The 22186-nt window shown below is 37.7% G+C and overlaps 2 protein-coding genes across 2 annotated transcripts; one reads left to right on the top strand and one right to left on the bottom strand.

Annotated features, from left to right (window-relative positions):
- The first annotated feature begins 430 nt into the window (after positions 1-430).
- Positions 431-11706, top strand: LOC100889923 (sialin). Its single transcript, XM_030974924.1, has 10 exons — positions 431-590; positions 2151-2362; positions 4035-4274; positions 5165-5252; positions 5779-5874; positions 6269-6393; positions 6814-6969; positions 8195-8327; positions 9551-9792; positions 11330-11706. The coding sequence occupies exons 1-10, from the start codon at positions 431-433 to the stop codon at positions 11465-11467; spliced, it is 1590 nt and encodes a 529-aa protein (XP_030830784.1). The 3' UTR covers positions 11468-11706.
- Positions 11707-15156: 3450 nt separating this feature from the next.
- LOC105440089 lies at positions 15157-19583 on the bottom strand. The gene is made up of 6 exons (XM_030974654.1): positions 19257-19583; positions 18059-18118; positions 17398-17538; positions 16409-16546; positions 15876-15907; positions 15157-15552 (listed from the first exon to the last, which is right to left on the bottom strand). Exons 1-6 carry the CDS (start codon positions 19479-19481, stop codon positions 15537-15539), a joined length of 612 nt encoding a protein of 203 aa, XP_030830514.1. The 5' UTR covers positions 19482-19583; the 3' UTR covers positions 15157-15536.
- Positions 19584-22186: the final 2603 nt, after the last annotated feature.

The following is a 22186-nucleotide window of genomic DNA, read 5'->3' as shown; positions in this document are numbered from 1 at the left end:
TTATAGGAAAAAACTTTGCCGGAGTCATATCTCTTTGGATTATGAGTGCAGTGCAGAGGAATAAAGAGTACTACAATCATGATAACGATTGTCATTGTTGCTATTGATATTATTATTATTATTATTATATTATCATTATTATTTTTATTATTATTATTAATAATATTATTATCATTATCATTTGCATTGTTATCATTAATAAAAGGCTTGTCAATATTATCAATATTAACAAAATTGATGTGATAGAAAACCTCCTACACCAAAACGCAGTCCATCCGAATTACTAATTATTCCAATAAGGCTCCGGCAAAGTTCTATTTCCCTGGCTTTAGCTTTAGCCAAGCTGCCCTGAGTTGTCCCTACTATAGGTACTTATTTCCAACATGTTGGTTAATTGAGAGTGGCAATTGTCTACATTATTTAGCTAACAATGAAAGACGCAATGTATGATGCGGTCCAGTTGGACGACGAAGATGATCATGGTGATAAACAGGTGCATGAAGAGACCATCCAACTCCAGAATGGCACACAACTCACTCTTGAGAAGAATGAAAACATGATCACTTCTGACAAGAATAAGAGGAGCAAAGGTATGTGAACCAATATCATTCGCGATTTTTTTTTTTCGTGAGAAGTTAATTACCTGACTGCTAAAAAACATAATGTTTGTAATGCCTGGATTCCATTTGGCCTGCGATTAGTCTACGGAGCCCGTATCCTGCCCGTATCTCCTTTTCCGTGCGGCCTCTGTGCGAAGGCAGGAGGCGACCGTGAGATTTTCGTACGGATTCACGGGCTCCGCAGCCCTTACGATTTTGTTTCGCGAGAAGTTAAACAAATTTGAAAAAAATCGTAAGCCCGTAGCCCGTATACATGTCGTAGGTGGCATTGCACAATCCCCGCACGGGCATCGCCCGGAGGCCTTGCACTGGTTGTGCAGCAAACGTACTATTTTTCGGTGAACATGGGGGCAAACAAAAATCGTACAGAGATTGTAGACTCGTGGGGCATTCGCACGGCCATTGCGCAGCTATCGCAAGGTTGCTGCTCGCTGCCCGTGCATTATCCGTGATATTGAGCAGTCATCTTTGCACGGAAGCTGCACGGGCTCCCTACGATTTCCGTGCGGAGGCTGTGGAGACTGCACGGCTACTGCATTCAAATTGCACGATTTCCGTACAATCTCCGAGCAGCCTCTGTACGGATTTGCCCTGGCCTGCCCACGAGGGCCAACACAATATATGGCACGATGCTCGTAGATAATGTAAACACAAACATCGTACCCCGTAGCCTCCTACGATGTCTACGAAAAATCGTAGACTAATTTATCGTACGGCGCCCGGAGCAAATGTAATCCAGGCATTAGTAAGCAACTGCTTTAAGTCATCTTAGAGCGACTTGCTAATTAAGATTTAATGCCTTTCAAAAGGCACTTGTGCATCGACTTGGTCGCGAATCCGCGAACTCCCGATAATGGGACCTGCTCCAGCAATGAGCTAGTCTACAGGTAGTTCTGGACATTAAAAGGGTCCAGAACTAGACTAGCAATGAGCCATCGCGACTCCAAAGTTCGTCCGTTTCACCAATCATTAAACTCACTTGATCATAGATTATTCAGTCTTTAGACTGTTGTTCCTATCCACGGTTTTCTTTAGTTGGGGTTGTCATCACATTTATCTGAGGCATCTTTCCACCAGCTCACTTAAGATGGGTTTTTAAAAATAAAAATTATTCAATTAAATATCCCTAGCTCTGAAATGTTCATTTCTTATGAATATGAATTACATTGTATATTGTTGATGTGAATGGCATTATGAAATTTTTAAAAAAGTATTTTTTCTTTCTTCATGTGGTTGTTTTCATTTGCCAATCTTCTACAAAACAAAACTATAAGCAAAACAAAGAATATACTTGACGAGGGAATGAGAGAAAAGTACAATCATTAGCTATCATTACATAATGAGCCACGGGCTGAATGCAATAATGATTAAAACTGATTTGGAGGCTCCACTCATTATTCATTGTTATCCTAATGATATTTTCAGCAGGGTGTTCAGGATGTTCAGGGTGATTTTAGATATTGTATTTTTTTAATTATTTTTAAAAATTACGAATGTTTGCTTCAAATACGATGTATTTCATATTCATAGCTGGGCTTATACCAGTGAGGTACCAGTTATGTTTTCTTTCCTTCATCGGTATGACATCACTCGGCACCATGAGGCAAAGTGTGGGCGTGGCGATGGTTGTCATGGTAAACACTTCTTACGTCGGTTACGAACGCACCGAAGGCCATATTGCAAGCAGTGACGATGTATTGTCGTGCAAGGACATTCGCAACAATGACACAGATTACATTGATGTAAGAATTTCCTCATTTATTTTCTGTAGTTGATAAAGAAATAAAATCGTTTTAATTTTTGCAGTTTAGGGGGGGGGGGGTGGGAGGGAAAAGAAATAAATCCCCCATTCCAAAATTTTCTCTCAACAAATTAAGGATTGTTCGATCTATGTCGGCAAGTCAAACCAAAATCAACGGGCCAAATTTGGGAAGGTTCTACGATTGTCTGAAAGGAGACATATACAACATCTTCCTCGACATTACTGCCCCTTCATCAAATTTCGCTAATTGGTCATAATGCAGATATATTCTGTTTATGATATCATTTTGTATGAGAATTTTTGTATTGCATAATGAAATACTATATTATAAGATGATGACGTGGATCCTAATCAAATAATAAGTTGAGAGCGTACACATGACCAGGCATTTATTTTGCCTAACACGTAGTTTTGATAATGACCGGTCATTAGTAAAATCATGTTTTAAAACATAATTTTTTAACACAAATAATACACACCAATTTATTCGGGCATTAGTTAAATTACCCACACTCGTGGAACCTTCAAAACAGTCCAAAAACCCTCGGCTATCGCCTCGGGCGTGTTGGACTGTTCCAAAGGTACCTTGTGTGGGTAATTCATACTAATACCATCACTGCTGTGTATCGTTTGTATCTTCCTCGATCGTTATATCAAATTCCTATATCATTACATATTGCTCCGGTTGTCTCATTTTCGCCAGCATAAACGTAGCTAGTTCGCCGTCTATAGAACGTATATAGCAGACGGCAATCGGCGGATCAGACGACACTTGATAGTGATTTTTTATGTGAGATTGCTTACTAAATATAAAATACAAGAACCTTTTCCATATCTTTAAACTATCATTGATATCTGATAATTAAACAGTTAGTAAAATAAACCTAAACTACATAATACAATGAAATACTTGACTAAAGGGGGGAGTTTGATGTGGTGCACAATTGCACCCCTCTGTTAATAATCGAATAGTCCATGGTGTGTCATGAATATTCATGTTTTTGCTTACCTCGGCAAAATGTTTGCCTATACTAAATGGAAAAATTACGGCGGGGGGTTGGCTGAAGTGGACATAATGAACCAAGCAGAACTGATCTATGATAATTCATGCTTCTTATCCGAGTGCTTGACCTATAATCTTACAATCGCGTGGTAAATTGCGTCCACGTCCAAAGTTCGACTTGTTACACATGCGTTATATATGCAATGGCGAGCTTGCGACCTAATTTGATCAAATTAGGGTGGGTGAACTTTCACTTTTGAGGGTTCCAATGAAAGAGCTAGTTTCAACGTACGTCGGGGTGGATGTGCTTTTCGTTTAAACAAAAAAAGAAGAAGAATTTTTAACGATTTTTTTTTTGTGTGTAAAAGTCCATAGGCTAACATGTTTATTGGCTGCTGGACTCTGACGATAGGGGGCGTTCTCAAATGAGACTAAACGGAGCAATATTTTTCGCATGCCTGTGTTAATCGATTCTACCTTCTGTCATACTAGAGCCTATTTCAAGTACTCATGTATTCTTCTTCCAGGTGGGTTGCATCTCATTGGAAGGAACATCGATTGGCGTATCCAAACATCCAGACGGGGGAAGGGGGCGGCGGCGGAATTTACCTTCAATAAATCCATTCAACCTATCCGTGTTTCCCTACAGGGTACATCAGGGGAATTCCCATGGAGTACGCACACGCAGGAGCTATTACTGGCGAGTTTCTACTATGGCTACATGTGCACCCAAGTTCCAGGTGGATGGATCTCAGACCGTTTTGGGATGAAGTGGGTTCTAGGCCTGGGCATCTTGCTATCCAGTGTATGCACGATCCTAGGACCATGGGCTGCTCGTACCGGGACCATATTTTTCTTCGTAGCGCGATTCCTCACCGGTCTTGCTGCGGTATGGAACCGTTTTTTCTTCTTGGTTTTATTTAATAGTTGTTTGTCGTACCGAGTAAATATCCTATTCATTCGTATTTAAGTAGCTGTTCTTCAAATGAAGTTAGTATGGTAGCCCTGAAGGGACATCGCGAATAGACGAAATCGCGTTCTAAATTGACTGCTCTATTCGAAGCAATATCACATGAAGCAGAAGAAAGACAAAATGGTTAGCATGCACCATGCTAGACAAAATATATGGGAAAATGAGAATCAGAATTAAGTCGAGAATATTTCCTGACCCAAATAACTGACAACTTTTGGTGACGTGTAGGTCTCGTTTATGTAAGGATCCATGTTGAGTACGCCTGTTGCCTTCATCGTTCCCAGTATAACAATATGATACGTGTTTCATCAAGCTTTGACCCTAAAGCTGGGTTCAGGCTTTACAAAAAATAAATTGGGTTTAAGAAAAGAATTTCGTCTAAGGTCAATGCTTTCCCTTTGCTAAAACCGACTAGGATCCAATATCGGGTTGATAATAATGATAATGACATCATAATTGCGTACATTACCCCCCCCCCCCCCCCGAGATGCGCCTTAACTAATTCATGTTGGATATTTTTACCCCGGTTTAGCTGTGATGTCATTGAACGGCGCTCTAGTATTTCAAGGAATTAATTCCTACCAGGTACCCATTTACATCACCTGGGTTGAGTCATTGAGTGTGACATGCGCATTAGAAGACTACGGATCAACCTCTTTTCCCGATATTGTATGTTTGTTTGTTTGTTTTTATTTCCGTATAAAATCATCACAACATACAAATACATACATAAATAAGATATACGGCGGATAGCCCATTTCAGGTGTATTAACAAAATACGCCTGGTATCACTTGTTGTTTTACAGGGTGGTGTTGTTCCTGCTGTGTCATCAATGTGGTCTCAATGGGCCCATCCAGACGAAAGAAGCCGACTGGGAATCATAACATGCTCAGGTATAACATCCTAACATTGAAGCCTTTATAAACGGTTTCCGAGTCCTGCACATGGAAACCGCCTTACATATCGTGGGGGGGGGCATCAAGTATGCTCAATAGAGTTAAACAGTTCCCGCTTTAGTTCGGGGAGGGCCATGCACCTGTCTGACCACATAAGACATTTAATAATCCTTTATTTTATGCTCTTGGACGTCCCCCAGCTATGGGGAATGAAGCACTACGGAGCTCCCAGAAACCACGGAAACCAAATGTCTATGTATTTCCTCTGTTATTCATTTCATCTCAAAATCAATCTATGATAATCATGTCGGATTAATTTAAAGCTTCAACTACGTATGATATTTCCATAAATTAAGCTTTATCATTTAAGTTGTCTGTTTCTACGAGTGGAGACTGGTCTTTTATGTCAACGTAGAACGCGGCAAAATGAAATGAAACATAAACTACACGAAGCCTTCTTCCTCGAGATGTGCCAAACACTTTTCATATGCATATTGCTTTATATTTCCAATTCATTTGGCAGGTCTCACATTTGGTGGTGTCATTAGCAATATCATAGGTGGTTTTCTGGTGGATTCTGATATTATGGGTGGCTGGCCATTGCCATTCTACGTCTTCGGTAAGCTAACATGATACAGCTGTAGTGTCTTATATCGACCACTGTATTCAAAGTCAAAGCTCGCATGTGTCTTACTTTTATCCCCACGGTCTAGACACCTTGGAAGTGCTGCTAAAGCATCTCTAAACATACTGTAAGAGTCGAAGGTTTATTTGGTGGTGTATGGGGGGGGGGGGGGAGGTGGTGATGGGGGCTGTCAGCTGACTGTCGGAGGGGAAGGGTATGCGCTCCATAGAGAGAGACATTTCACAAAGGTTCCTACCCCAAAATGTTATTCTTATTGATCTGATGAGGTTACGAAAGATAGATTACAAACAATTGACTTGATACAACTTATTACAACTCTTAACAATAGCCTTATGTAACACCATGAAATTATGCCATTCGACTTCAGGTTCTGTGGGTTGTATCTGGTTTGTATTATGGTGTCTATTCGCTTCTAGTCATCCATCAAACCACCGCTGGATCTCACGGGAAGAACAAAAATACTTGGAAAATAGTCTGAAATTACAATCAAAGGTAACTATCATTATATCTTCATAGTCGAGTCTGTCTCTCATTGGTGAGTGGCAATTAACGTTGACCGTAACGCTCTTGTTTTTTAGTGAAAAGAACTAGAATTAGGTTTTAGAGAACCGGCCTATTTGATAAATTGTGAATTCTTAGGAAAATTGATATTCGAAACAGCCTTCAAACTCTTTGTTATGTTCACTCTGTTGAGTATTTTTGCACATTTTTTGGTGTTGTTGATAAACATAACTGGAATAAAGGAAGAGGGTTACTAATACTTGGCATTCCCTCTTCCAACAATATGTTTCCTTTGGAACGCTCTTTCCATATTTACTTCTCCGTGCTCGTTTAGTGCCTCTATTTCCTAAATGATTTATGTAATGGACGTTGCGTTCATCATTTCATGTTTCTTTCCCTTTTCTTGCCTAGAAAAGCAATAAATCTGTACCCTGGTTGTCGATTCTTCGTTCGCCAATCGTCTGGGTGATAACACTTTGTCAGTTTGTCCAAGGATGGGGTACTGTCATCATTATCACCAATCTACCTCTTTATTACACCAGAGGTCTTGGGCTCTCAGTGAAGCAGGTACATACATGCATGCATGTAAACCTACTGATCATGAGGGCAATGTGCATTAGTGTTTGACAAGAAAGCTTTATAGCCTTTAAGAGATATGATGGAAGCCTTCAAAGTACTACACTTTCCTGAAAAAGAAAGTCGCTTTCAGTTCTGACGTCGGAAGATGATTATCTTAAATAAAATAAATTGACAAAAATTGATAAATAACTCGATAATTCACTGATATGTATGATTAACGTGATCACCCTATCTCTTTGGTTGTTATCTATTTCAATTTACTGCATTGCCCGATGTCAGAACCTTAAAGGTACAGTAATTTTGTTTAAACGCCCTTCTTTAAAGGTACTACATTCTATGTCCCATTTGCAGGCCAACAAAATGAAAAGGTTAAATTCCAACGGCATTTGAAAGACAATACTAATTTAGAACTTCCCTCAAAACCAAAGGGCTTGAAAACGGCTTTTAGTGGGAAAAAACGACCATTAGTTGTCGAATCGATTTAAGTGATTGCAATTACCTAAGTAATAGTCTGATTTTCAGACCCTTTTACCGAATGGTCGTACGTTTTGTGCTGCACAAGATTCAATCAATTTAATTTTGGCCATTAGAAGTAGTGGAATATTGATATAGACAATTGCTCACGTACCTGTTACAGCTCGGTTTATAAAATTTTATTACCAAAGAAAAAAAGATGTCAGTCAGTCACTAAATAGTGTCTGACAATGAAGTCTAGAAGGTAAACGGGTTTCCGTGCATAATTTGAATACTAAGACATTGCTAGTCAGATAGGACATACATGAGATATTCATAATTCCTGCAAAGTTCTATACATAATTATGATGTTGGCTGTAAAAGGGACATAGTATCTCTAAGTTATCTAGGCCAACTGCGTCAGTCTCTTACTTCTACCTATAGGTACATGTAATCACCCTTGACAAAATGTCTTTGCTCTTTGTTATCTCGAAATTAATACTGGTTATGCTACGGTCACAAAGGTTCGTACGAACGATAATTTCGTACGAATCTCCCTGTTTTCCCATTGTCTGAAAATCGTTCATAGGGCGTTCGTATCAGTTCGTAATGGCATTTGTGACCGAGGCTTTATTGGAATGAAGAAAGAGAGAAATGGCATACACTAACTGCTTATTATGCTTTAGTTTGCATCTATTTGATGTTTGATTGTTACGTAGCGTTAGACATTTCAATGTAATTCTTATTATCTCTTTTGTAGGCAGGACTGTACTCAGCATTGCCCTTTGCTTTTCTGTTCTTCGGCCAAGTTACGGCAGCCTACATAGCAGATAGGATATTATCACGGAAGATCCTAGGCCTCAGCCATACCAGAAAACTGATTACAGACATATGTAAGAATTAAGATATACTAAGTTTTTAGATAGAGCCTTATGGAGGTTCACATACAAAAATGTAGATAATGCAAACGCGGAACAAGAATATGCACATTTTGTATCGCTGAGATTTTGCCTCTAAAACTCAATCACAAAGAAGTAACAATCAATTTGAGGCATGCGCAGTAGCCTTGTGCGTCATCGATTGGCATGTGCGCATGACAATAACTTATTACATAATCCAACCATAATGAGCAGTGCCTATATGTGAAAGTCCCAAGTGCTAATTTCTTGAAAGTATTAGCGATCTTTTACTCTGCTGTTCAGGTATTTCTTAACTACTGGGTCAATGGGGGTACCTCATCCATGGTTTATAATGTATATCTTATCGTCAGATTACGTAATGTTGGACTGTAACAAACTAATAAATATATCAATGAATTCTTTGCTGTAGATTGCTCTTCAGTGTCGATATTTCAGGGGGAGGTTCCTTGCTTTATGTTGTACACGAGCAGGCGCGTACGCAGGGAGGGGGGGGGGGGGGGGTTGGGGGTTAACCCCCCCCCCCTCCCCTTGAGTTTTTTTTATGTGTATGTTTTGTGTATGTTTTTTCGAAACCCTTCCCCCCCCCCTTTTGAGTTTTTATTTTACTTATTTATTTTTTTAAATTAAAAAGTACGCCACTGTACACGAGAGGTGATTGGATTGCGTGTTATTACTTCAGCTTATCAAGTCTGTGAAAGTGATTTGCACAAGTACTAGTAATTCAAGACTTGTACATTTGGGTTTATTTTGTACACGAGGCCTCTATTAAACGTTGCGTCAGAGACAGCGCAAGCCATTGACGCATTCCTACGTCAATAAATGAGGTCTGAGTCCGGTCACGCATGCAATGGACAGATCTCGACACCAATGGGCATTATACTTTAAGCTCAGAGTAGGAAAAAGGTGTGGACATAATTATATTCTACCAAAGGTTTTTTGATGATGTAGTGTTATTGAATCCCATCGAAACTATAAGACAAGATTTTACCCTCAGTTTCCTACGAGGTGGGTTAATGAATTCACTAATCAAATGGTTCACTCGTCGTGAACAGGTTACTCGTGGACTACATTATTAAAGGTTAAAATGGCAGCCTCAATCTAAGCGTATTTCCAGATATGTTTTCTGCAATATTCCTTCTTTGTTTGTCTATGTAGGTAAACGGCTGTATAATTATTATTCCTATTTTTCTTTTCAGCTTATGGGGGTTGCTCAATCTTCCTGGTGTGTGCTGGCTTGGCACGGTGTAACGCCAGTCTCTCGGTAACGTTCATAACACTGGCTTTAGCTTTAAATGGAGCAGCATATTCAGGTTACTTTGTTTCAATGCTTGATGTAGCAGGCAACTATGCCGGTTCTGTGACGGCCCTTGCCAACAGTGCTGCCTCCATGGGTGGTGTCATCGGCACATATGTTGTTGGTGAATTAACAGAAGTTCAGGTAATCCAATGTCAGCTGCACATGAGACGTTATTAGGGATTTTTAGATTCGCACGTCGACAAAGTAGACTGCTACGTGTGACGTCCTTTGATTTGCAAGTCGACATAGTGGACTGCTACGTGTGACGTCCTTCCACACGTAGTAGTAGCTGTCTGTCGCGAAGCGACAATGACCGCCTTCATTTTCACTTTACAGCTGTTCTCCATACAGCTCGCTGGCCTGCAGCAGTTGTCCAAGTCTTGGTTTCAATTTGCCTCCGCTTAAGGTTCCTCTTGATCGTGTCCTTGTAGCGAAGCCGTGGACGACCAATCCCTCTTTCGCCAGCGGGTAGTTGCGAGAATAGTACTTGCTTTGGTAACCTCTCAGAGGGCATCCTGATGACATGGCCTGTCCATCGTAGGTTCTTCCTGATGAGCAGGTCCTCCATAGAAGGAAGGTTTGCTCGCTCTAGTACCTCTTTGTTGGTCACCTTGTCCTTCCAACTGATTCTCATGATTGCTCGAAGGTGATTCCACACGTAGCAGTCCACTATGTCGACGTGCAAATCTAAAATTCTCTATTTGCTAAAGTTGGATAGCGTTAGTGACTGACGACGTCTTTGACAATCGATACGAGAGTATGTTCGCCCAAAAAATGATTACAAAACGAACAATACAAACACTCTTTGGTCTTAAATAGCGCAGGAAAGAATTTAAGAATAGTTCAGAACTTGAGGCTAGCTGCCCACGAGATCTCAATTGTATTATAACACTCAAATAATTCAGGCACAACGTGATCAATGTATAGACACATCATCCAGGCGTATCATTCAAGAAGTAGGGGCGCTAGCGACAAACGCTGAGCAAAACACAAATAATTATTTTAAAAGAAATGTTTGAAAATTCACTGTTGACGGAACACGAAGCATGCTGTCACTAGGCGATGGATCGTTGCAGATGATACTTCAATTCGATCGCATCACTATCTGCGCTATTATTAATAAACCTTCCATTTACAACACTGCACTCTCTTGACCTCCAACCGGCATGAAGGACGCCACCGTTCACTGACGCCGTCCTATGTAAAGCCTCGATCAGATATGTCGTTACAAAATCACGACCCCCCCCCCCTTCCCCCCTTTTTCCCTGGTTGTTTAGCGCGTCATAACTGAGTAAGCCTTTAGCATAACGGTGCCTCATGTCCAATAGGCATTACATAAATAAAAGGTAGATGAACAATGCCATATATAGTGACGCCTTTTGTTCGATATGTATATTTTTTGGGTATTTGTTGTTGTTGATGACATCAATCTCAAATTCTATGATTTGCCAGGATAACATTAAGAAGTTTAATGTCTCTTTCCTTTTACCCTGCTTTCGTAGGTAAGGCATGGGTGAATATAATATATTAATTATGCATCATGTTCCGACGGCATTGGAAAGGGGTAATCTCATTTCATAATCGACTATTGGATTAACCATCCCCATTTATGCAAGATATATTATTTCTAATCAAATACATTTCTAATTAATGTTATTTTCTATATCACTTCTTTTAGTCTGACATCTTTGGTTGGCAGACGGTATTATGGATCATGGCTAGTCTCTTCTTCATCGGTGCCTTGGCCTATACCTTCGTTAGCCCGATCCAGCTACAGCCATGGGCCAGAACAAGTGCATCAGAAAGTCATAGCTAAATAAAAACATGGAAACATTGAGATATTTAAACTGAATGATTTGCGCTAATAACAATGATCATTTATTGCGCAAGCATAGCTATGACAAATTTAACAAAAGCAGTCCATTGCACAACATAGACCTAAACATGCTTTAAAAAGAATCCTTTTTGTACACTTTTACACACTATTAGAACGTTCCACCCCCGTTATATCATTAGAAGTAATTATTATAAATTGCATAATTATTTTCTCCTGTAATTTTTAATGGCCTATAATTCAGTTTATTGCTCGTGGTACTACGTAGTAATTTATGTTCAAGTTGTTTTTCCTCTAAATATTGTTGTTATATCCTGAACTCTGTATTACGCCTATACCGGTATGTTTGATGTTTCCCTAATCAGTGAGGGATTCTGTTAGATTTTCTATCGTGTTTCTCAAAGTTGTCTAAAATGTAGATATGAAGTTATATGTGCAAATGGTAGAGCTTCAGAGGCTGGACTTGAAGAACTAAAAAGCTCTCAAACAAATCTGAAGTTTGTACATTTTCGTTTGATTTACATCTGTCATTTATTGTAGGTCTAACGACCACTTTCCTACAAAGACACACTGAACTTGTTACATACTTGTGATAGGTGGACTGTCTTCGTTCGATATTTATTTTCCACATTCGATTATTCCCTAGAACGTGAGAAAGTGAATTCAGCTCAATTCTTTTTTGACAAGTTGTTTGCACAAAAAAGTGTCCAGACGTTGAATGTTTCTGCTCACATGATTTGTCAAGTATTACAATTAAAATAATGCTATCTCAAACGGGTAACTATCTCATAGACTATTCTTGTGTTTTGTCCTTGCAATGTGATGTAATGTCATTAATTTCAAAAATAAATCAACATATCATCTGGTTTGTGCTGAATATACACGTATATCTTTGTAAGTGATACCCACTTTAATATTTTCTTGAATTATCCATTTATTAGTCTCTCCGTTATTATAATATTCAAAATCTTTAAAAATAGGGATAAATTGCATATTTCCGTTGACCCCAGCTGGCATAATCCTGTCTTACAGAGAGAGAAGAGGGGGAAAAGAGAGAGATATAGATAGAAAGAGGGGAGGAGAAGGGCGCATCGATACGTTCCATGGGAAGGGAGAAGTTACAATGGTGGTTGGTAAGAGCATTATGGTTGTGGGGTATGGGGGAGGGGAAGAGAGAAAGAGAGAGAGAGAGAGAGAGAGGAGAGAGAGAGAGAGAGAGAGAGAGAGAGGGGAGCACAAGCGGATTATAGGTCACAACCGTCAATGACCAAATATAAATGTTCTATATTTCGAAGTACTTAAAAGAAATGTAGGCCCCTTTGAAATTTTCGACCAGATGAATGTACTTCAAAGCTTATACATGAACATGAACATGTATAGAAACGTATAAATATACATATTTCTGGAATAAAACATAATGTGTGCATGTCTGGGTGTGTATGTGAGAGAGAAAGATAAAGAGAGGGTGCACGAATCGAATAACTTTAAAAACTCAATTTAATAAATCTGGAATCTGAGCTTGCGATGCAACATAGAGATGAACCAATTGTCATCCTCTATGAAACATAACTTTCTCTTTCAATATGATTAAGCTCAGATGCCTTCCAAGCAGATTTACTAGGCAAAGCGTACGGAATAACTCAAAAGAAAATCCTTTAGACCAGTGTTTTAGTTGATTGATTAAATAGGTTTATTGTCAATTCATTACAGAAAAAACGAAGGACATTCTGAACATTCAGCACAAGGGCTAAAGCCGCTCAGTTTACATGATTTACAAAGCAAAGCATACAGAATACATATTAAAAAAACAATATCAAATATGAAAAAGGAATCGACTACCAGTTAGTATGTCGAAATAAAAAAAATGAAAAATTGCCACCAAATCACACAAACCATTTTAACTGAATTTTATTCTCGACCATTACATTTTTTGTTGTTGAAACTTTTAAGTAATCCTTTTATACGTGTTGTACGTGCTAGAACTGTAATACGTGTCCGTTTGGCTGTAAACCCAAATGACAGTTGATCATAATCGTGTCTCAGTTGAAACTCCATATTATTCATGGTTTGTAATCCAATCGATATTTGTCATAATATAGAGCCCTTCCCAGATCATCATTATCATCAGAGTCATCATTACCATCGATTATTCGTCACCCATGGATGCACCTTCACATACATATGAAGAACAATAATTAAAAAATGAAAAGGTTTGTCTCTACCCTCGACTCTGTTATGATGAATATCAATGCATTATGCAATATCACTTGTACGTTTCAATGTCCATATTCTGCAAATTATATCAATGTGATTAAGGGGGTAGCCTGTCATATACATGTATGTCAGTATAAACATAAAATAACTCAGCAACAAAAAACGAAATTAACTCTAGCTTTTTCAATGAGAATGATAACGCAATCGTAAACATAAATAATTATTTGTATAGGAATCAACGAAATTTGTAGCTTACTATATTTTAAAGGTATTACAAAGTTTTGGTATGGGGTCATGAATTTGGTTCAAATGAACATATTGGAAGCATATGCGTTCCTACATTATCCATTGATCGTTGTCGCGGTTGAAATCGAGTCTAAAATTATGAAATTATAAATAATAAACTCTTTATGTTGTATAGCTCCCTCTCAACGTCAAGATATTAATTTAGCTATGAAACGATGTTTTTTTTTTTTTTTTTACTAAACTCGACCGATTAGCTATTCTCGTTTGGAAATTGTATATCACAACTATACATTCTGAGATTGTCATGGTCGCAGCTACCATTGTACGGCCATAGGCGCTATCTGAAATTTATCAAAATTTACCGGGAGCACCGGTAAATTTTTATATTCAATTTTTCTCGAAAACAGAAGTGTTTTGGGGGCTAATTTTTTTAGTGCTTATAATACATCCACAGGGGCATCCAAATGAAAGATTCACTTTCCACCCAAATTTCAAAATTACCCAAAACTTTGTATTACAATAAGAAGTTTATATTATTTTAACTTTAAAAAGAATTGCGCTAAACATAATACAATCATGCATGAAAAGAGTATAATTATGATGGTACATATAATGTATATGAATAAATGTACATATATTTAACTGCAGACGTATTGCTTCATATTTACAGGTTGCTGGATAAACATCGGATTTAAGCACCAACACAGTGCATGTGGTTTGGAATATGCTTATCTCATAATTTCCGGAACGGCATGTGGTTATTTATTATTGACAGTGACTTTCAGCACCTGTTATAATGGTCCAAAATCATTTCCCGAGAAATTAAAGTAGGCAAATATCTTTCCAAATGACATTAAAGTGCCGTGCAGGGTCTCGAACCCACGAGCTCCACATCTTCAGTCAACCGATCTAACCACTCCCGCACAATTAAAGGACTTGGTAACATTGTTCAGATGAGAGAGAATGGTGCTAAGTAAGGTAGTTACTTCAGTGCTAGATGTACAATTAAAGATGATCTGAAAGATTGAGTGAAAACAGACCATTACTAATTATAAAAATTGGGGGAAAATTATCTGATCGATTCCTTCATTCTCTCAACTATATCATTACAATTTAATTACAGTTTAGGTGAATGTAATTCGTCACAAAACAATGAATTGGCTTTATATACCATTCCAGACATTTAAGGGTTGAAATATTTTTTAAAGCCTGTCTTATGTATTTTTTTCAGGAGTTTTTCCTTGTTACTGTTAGAGGGCTAGTACAGAAGAAGGAATAAAATAAGTAACATTTCATACAACAATTACGCAGTTTTCTTCATCAACCTTTAACATTGTTACCGAGTCATTTTAACAGGATGATACCCGTCGATTCCAGGAATAGTTGCATTATACTAATTATCAGTTGAAAAGTCTCTCTTAACTTAAATGCTTCACTCAAATCGCAGTAATCATTACATTCGAATAAGAAGAAAAAAACAATATTCGCAAAATTTCACAATAATGCATGTGTTCCCTTTAACGAATTGGCTGTAAAATCTTAAACTACTCGTCTGAAGTGTAGATAGATCAATATGTGATGCTGTCCTTTCTTAGGCATGCTCCAAACTGCAAAGAAATGGCGAAATAATTTTGTTTTCATTAGACAGTGTATAACCGCTATTGAACGCTATCGTACCGAATTCTTGGTAAAATAATTTTTAAAAGTTACTGGAAGAAACTGAATACTACTTTTAATTAAGCCAACCAAATCGTCGAGTGTGTAAGGCCTATTAAAATTTTAAATGATTATAATATCTGCCCTGTAGAATTCACACAGCAACAACAATAACAACAACAACAACGACGACGACAGCAACAACAGCGACAACAACAACAACAATGATTAAAACAACAAGCAAACATAATTGATGAAAAGAAAGAAATTTTACCTCTGTTTCTTGACATCAGTAGGCTCCTGCACCTATCAGATTGAAAAGAAAAACATTTCGTTACTCACCAAGTGAAAGAGAAAAATATATAGAGGGACAGAGGAACGCAAAAGGAGGAATAAAGGGAGAAAGAGAAACAGAATATAAAGAGAGAGATAAAAAAAAAGAGAGAGAGAGAGAGAGAGAGAGAGAGAGAGAGATGGGAAAGGGGTTATTGGGGAGGAATTCTTTGAGATTAAACTTATAGCGAGACACAGAATGTTAGTCAATGCATCCGAATAATGACAGCTATAGCCTTTACCATATATATTTAATTGAAGAAAAGGTGTACATGCATTAAAAAAAAATAAGATTGCTTCTTCTTCAGCTATCTTTTTTTTTTCCTCCGTGTTTTCCTTGCATCCCTCTTTGGACATTTCAGTTACGCCGTTACACGAATGAGTATAACATATGGGATCGTATGCTACTATCGTAAAGGTGAGGGAAGTTTTAAATGTCACGTAAGTAGCTTTATTCACTCTGCATGGTCTTACCTCTTGAATAGGTTTGATGTCTGCACCACAGCATGTACAGCATAATCCTGAACAGCAGTAAGAAGCAGCCACTATAGCAATGATCATCTCTAACAGACAGACGATAGACAGCATGGAGTCAGAAACGATTCGACCAATCTGTGCCAAAAAATATGAAGAAATATTTACATTGCAACCACCATTTTGCCACACTTATAACAAAGGAAAAGGGGCACCTATCAGATTTCAATAGGGGCATTTATCTGAGGTGAAAAGGGGAATTTATGAGAAGGGGAGGGCCTCTTATCAAGGAGGTAAAGGGGCACTGCTCAGTGGCTGCCGGGCTCACGATCAATTGGGCAAAAAGAATTTCTATTTTCGGTTTAACTTAATAAAATTTGGAGTAGACTTTAAAAGATTATTATTATTATTATTATTATTATTATTGTTATTATTATTATATCATAAGAAAAGGGACACTTATTAGAATGGGAAGGGGCATTTATTACAAAGGACAGATGAACTTGTCAGAGGTGAAGGTTGCACTTATCAGTGGTGGTAAGAAGCACTTATAAGAATGTGGAACGGGCATCTTTAAGAAAAAAAAAGGGACACTTATCTGAAGTAAAAGGGCGCACTTTTTCTTTGTAATAGGGGTACTTGACAATACTTGACAAATGTGTGGGGGCACTTTACTTGGGTAGATGAAAACAGAAGTTAAAGTCCAAATTTTGTAAGAAACTATTCTATCCAACCCCCCCCCCCCCCCCCCCCGCACCATCTTTCCCCTTCCCGGAGCGCCGCCTCGGGTAAAAATAAATTAAATTACACAATTAAATTCAATAGTCTTTTTTTGCTTTGTTATTTCAAATTTTAAGAGCGTATATTACTGAGTGTAAGGATTATTTTTGCCCGTTAAATAAATAAATGTCGCCAACTTTGGGGTCCTTTTAGGAATCACAAATCATGTGCCTTTATGCGAAATACACAAAAGGAAAGGAAAGTCATACCCATGTACTCTTGCTACAACAATCATATTGCCAGTCACTTTCGTAGCATCGACCTGTAGCGGATGCACTGATGGCGCTTACGATCATCACTCCACCCGACCCAGCTGCCGTTAAGATACTTAGCACAAGGTAGGCAATAATCTAGACAAATAGAATAAAATAACGAGGAAAGAAATATGGATATTACGATAATGAAGTAATTCGAAGCACCGTTTATGTCCGTTTTATAAGCATAAATACCAAATGATCCTATCGTATATTTTTTTAATTGAAAAATGTTGTTTGACAAATTTCAAACACTAAAGTTTTAAAAACAGCGTTCGAAATCATCTACCTAGTTTAGAAATCTAGTTTAGTCTGAAATCTCAGGATTACATCAAACAGGGATTGATCTAGAACTGTGCAAAGGACGGAGCCAACTTCATATTTTTCGAGACAAATTTACAAATTGGAAGATGAATATTCAACTTGTTGATCACATGTAAACACGTTGTTCCATAATGTGGATGGAAGTATGAACTGGCTACATTGAGAAAGGAAGAAATGAAAGAAAGAAAGAAAGAAAGAAAGAAAAGAAAGAAAGAAAGAAAGAAAGAAAGAAGGAAAGAAGGAAAGAAGGAAAGAAAGAAAGATCGAACGAACGAATGAAATGAATGCTTACAAGGTTAGCGTTCTTCTTGTAGCTGCTGATGATTCCAACGACTCCACATGGAATGAAGACCTAAACACAAAACATTGGATATAAAATCATTTGGAACAATCTTAATTTAAAGTATGGATTTTTCATCATGGTGAAAACAAAATCATTTTTTGTATTTGAGAATAATATCTTACCAACGTCTGCACCAAGAAAAAACAGAGGCCTGTCGTTAAACAATTCATACGACAGGCACCCACTTCTGCAACGTTCAAATCTTTACGAAAAACGCACCTCTTTGGCCTTAATTAATTAGCTTAAACTATCCTTACTTACGATATTTGTTTTGACCATGTTAGCTATCTCTTTATTATGTTATTTACTATGTTAAAGCTTATCTGCCATAGTTTACAGGAGGGATTAGACCGCCCTACAAGTTCACTGGACAGGTGGTTATCTCATCAACTCAGCTCTCAGTTAACATAAGAAAAAGAGGATCATGGGGGACCAATGGTCACCGATTAGGCATTGTTTGTCATATAGAGGGCGCAAGTAGCTACAAGTATGGCAGTGGGCCTTTAAGTTAGTCATTTTAGTAGTTATAAGATTTGTATATTTCTCTGTGTTGATTCCTTTTATGTGATTATATTTCTCGTCATTCATGATTGTACAGCGCCTAGAGAAACTTTTTGTTTATTATGCGCTTTACAACTATTGTATTATTATTATTATTATTATTATTATTAATATTATTATTATTATTATTATTATTATTATTATTATTATTATTATTATTATTATTATTATTATTTTGTCTAAGAAAAACAAATGCCTGACATGTGGCACTGAAATAATACTTTTTAGTATGGGCGTCCTCTATCTTTCCATAGAGGAATTTTCAAAAATCATGATTTTGTTACCGATTAATACTGATTTTTTTTCTTCAAATTTAAAAGGATTCGTTTAGATCTTCATTTTCCTTTAAATTATTTTCAAATTCATAAACGTGAAGTAAATTCAGGAATATTACACTAGCTTAAAGCAATGGAGTGCGGAAATAAAACAATGAGTCCCGCACATCCTGATGTTAAGCATCCACTCTGTGAAGGCAAGATATGTACCGCCATTAATTATACCTCTGTATGGTAATTCAAACATATAAAAAATTACATTCATAATAGATATTTAAACACGTGTGACAGGGATCAAAGTGTTAACTTACCAAAGCAGAACACCATATTCCTGATCCATATCTTCCGATCCCAGACTCCAGAACAATCTGAGCAATGGCTAAGATAACACAGCACACAGCACCACAGAAGATCAAGTAGCCCGTTACTCTGGCGGAAAGGACGTTGTAGCGTCCCGTTGGGTTCCTAAGATGGCTCCCTGGATTCATCTGATATCCAGGAGACTCAGAAGATGTAGCCCCTATCTCCATGGTCATCTATAAACTGCTGACAATAAATCGTAAAGAAGGTTAGGAACAGTAGGGAATTGGTACCTTGTAATATTGCAGTATGTGGAGCTTCGGCGCAGTTCAAATCGAAACTATGTAATTAAGAATAAGAGATAGGAGTTGCAATTAATTTCAAGTTGCGATTGGACACCAGAATTCATCAAAACTCATAGATATAATATCGAGGTATCGGACATAATATTGTTTACCATACCTATATGCTGTGCCTGTTCAATCCAATAACGTTTTATTATAACAGTATGATTGCTAAAACAAATAGCGTGTATTAAAAGCGTTAAAGTGGAATCAAATAATGTCCACTTTACATGGCGGGAAACTCTCTGCCAATTGAGTCATGTAACAGTCAATCACGCTATACGCTATGTTCTGCTTGAACCTGTACATTCTAGCTCTATTGTGGAAGAGTTAAATTCTCACCTGGAGTAGGGATTGACCTGAAACATCAACTGCTCGGCTAAAAAATGTAATCACAAAATGTACAGTAAGCTGAGATGGCAATTTAAGTAAATGATGATTTAAAAAAACTACAACAAACAAATAAAAGAACAAAGAAATGAACAAACAAATACAAGAACAAACAAACAACAAAATAAAAAAACTTACTCTTGAAGATAACGATGAATACAAACGTCCCAGCAGGTTATCACTTGTCGTTATAGAAGCACAGGTAGGAAAGTAAATATCTGACTGATGTGACAGTTGAATCAGTTTTTAATCTATGTGAAGCTTAATACGATGGCTTATAGCTATATAGTCGTCAGTAAGTTGGAGGAGGGGCATGGGGCTTACCATTTGAAGTAAATGCAAACTTGACCGAAAATGATATGGTTTGAGGTCTGTATCTTCTCTCAAATCCTATTCCCGCTTTTCCCTTTCTTCTTTTTATCGCACGTTCTTACTTGTTTAATTTGCAGCCATTCGAAGGGGGATCTACAAGCCCCCCCCCCCCCAGCCCCCCCCCCCATAGCTACGCCACCGTTGGTATATATCTATCAGCCTTATCATCACCATCATGCGAAATGTGCACGCCACAAACCCACCTTTTAAGAGGAAGCGATTTAATTTCCACATCCATCCAAGGTTTAAAAACCATTTATAGTTAACAAAAATAATCCTAGCTTAGTTGTCATGGTTATTGGCGTATATCGTAATGATTTCCACCGTTCATTGAACTTTTCTTGCGAATTTGGTATGTGACTTGACTCAATGCCAATATCTCTTCGTGATGTTTTGATTGAAACACGAAAATCAAACATATTCAACATTGCGTGAAAATTGGCTCATAACCGCTAAATAACATAATTATCTTGACATTGAATAACGTAGGATCGGGGAACTTATATTGGCAATCAAACAGATTGAAAAGTATTAATCTCCTAGCGACATTTTACTCTTAATCTTGAATGTATTATTTGTTATTGAATATGGCTCTCTGCAATGCTTTTGTAGATTCACATCGTTATCGCTGTCGTTATCATCAACCATCTTTTCTTTGTTACATGCAGACTCATATGCCGGACCTAAAGCAGTCAATTCCACTAACAACAAAACGGAATAGAGCTCCCTCTACTGGCAGTAAATTCAAACGGGTCAATTTGATACCCCCCCCCCACACACACACACACTTATGTTCAATTTGTTTAAAAGTTATTAGAATAAAAGATGTTGGATTCCCATTTGACTTTTTGTGGTAAGATGTAAGAACGTCATGACAAGGGTAATTAAGGAGGATGGGGGAGCCCGCATTAATGTGAATGCGGGATGGGGGGGGGGGGGGGGGGGGGGAGAATGGTTTCGTACACAATTTGGACTTCAACCTTTTTTTTAAATTTACCCAAGTAAAAATGAGATGAATTTTTTATTCCGGACACAAACATACAGAAAGCGGCAGCAAGCGAAACAAATCAAGTTTTTATTTATTGTGGTGAGTTGTATGAACGTCATGATAAGAATAATTAATGAGGGTAGGGGTATTAACTTTTTTGGAACTTACGGGAAAAGGTGAAAAGGTCGTTTTGCTGAAGCTTCTGTTTAATTTGTTCGAGTATTTAAATTTATCCAATGGAGTCTGTGTTACAGACTAAGATTTCCATGGCATAGATCAATGATGATTACTCGATCAAAATCATCACGACCTATTTATGTCTCCTCTTTGACGACAGGCCTCTTTGTTTTCTAGGTGCAGACGTTGGGATGATATTATTCTTAAATATGAAAAATTGTTTTGTTTTCACCATGATGAAGAACCCGTACTTTAAACTAATATTAACATAAAGTTATCTCTTGTCACAGTTGCCCTATTTTGTACATTTGACAGAAGTATTACGTAACTTCATAAGTGTATTGTGTTTAACAAAAAATATAATTGATGACAAATTCAACCAAGAAATGAACGAAGCCTCAGAAGAGACTATTTCCACGCAGGGATCTAAACCTGATGAGTGATTTGCCTCATCCCAAGCCGTTCAAAGAAAATAAATCGGGATTACCAGAGTTTAGTCCAAATTTCAATAACGCGACGTTGTTTTCGTTGATATTTTGTTGTTCGCATGATAATCTTTGCAGTTCTTCATGGGTGGTTCTAGGTGAGTTGTGTAAACTGTTGAGTTCTTCAAGCGATGATATATTGGCAATGGGAGATGGAGATTTTAAAGATTAATATGTACAGTAAA

This window comes from Strongylocentrotus purpuratus, unplaced genomic scaffold (genome assembly GCF_000002235.5).
Source record: "Strongylocentrotus purpuratus isolate Spur 01 unplaced genomic scaffold, Spur_5.0 spur5_scaffold_7, whole genome shotgun sequence".
Lineage (NCBI taxonomy): Eukaryota > Metazoa > Echinodermata > Echinoidea > Camarodonta > Strongylocentrotidae > Strongylocentrotus > Strongylocentrotus purpuratus.
The sequence above is the reverse complement of the archived record's forward strand: the minus strand, read 5'-3'. Positions and strand labels throughout refer to the sequence as shown.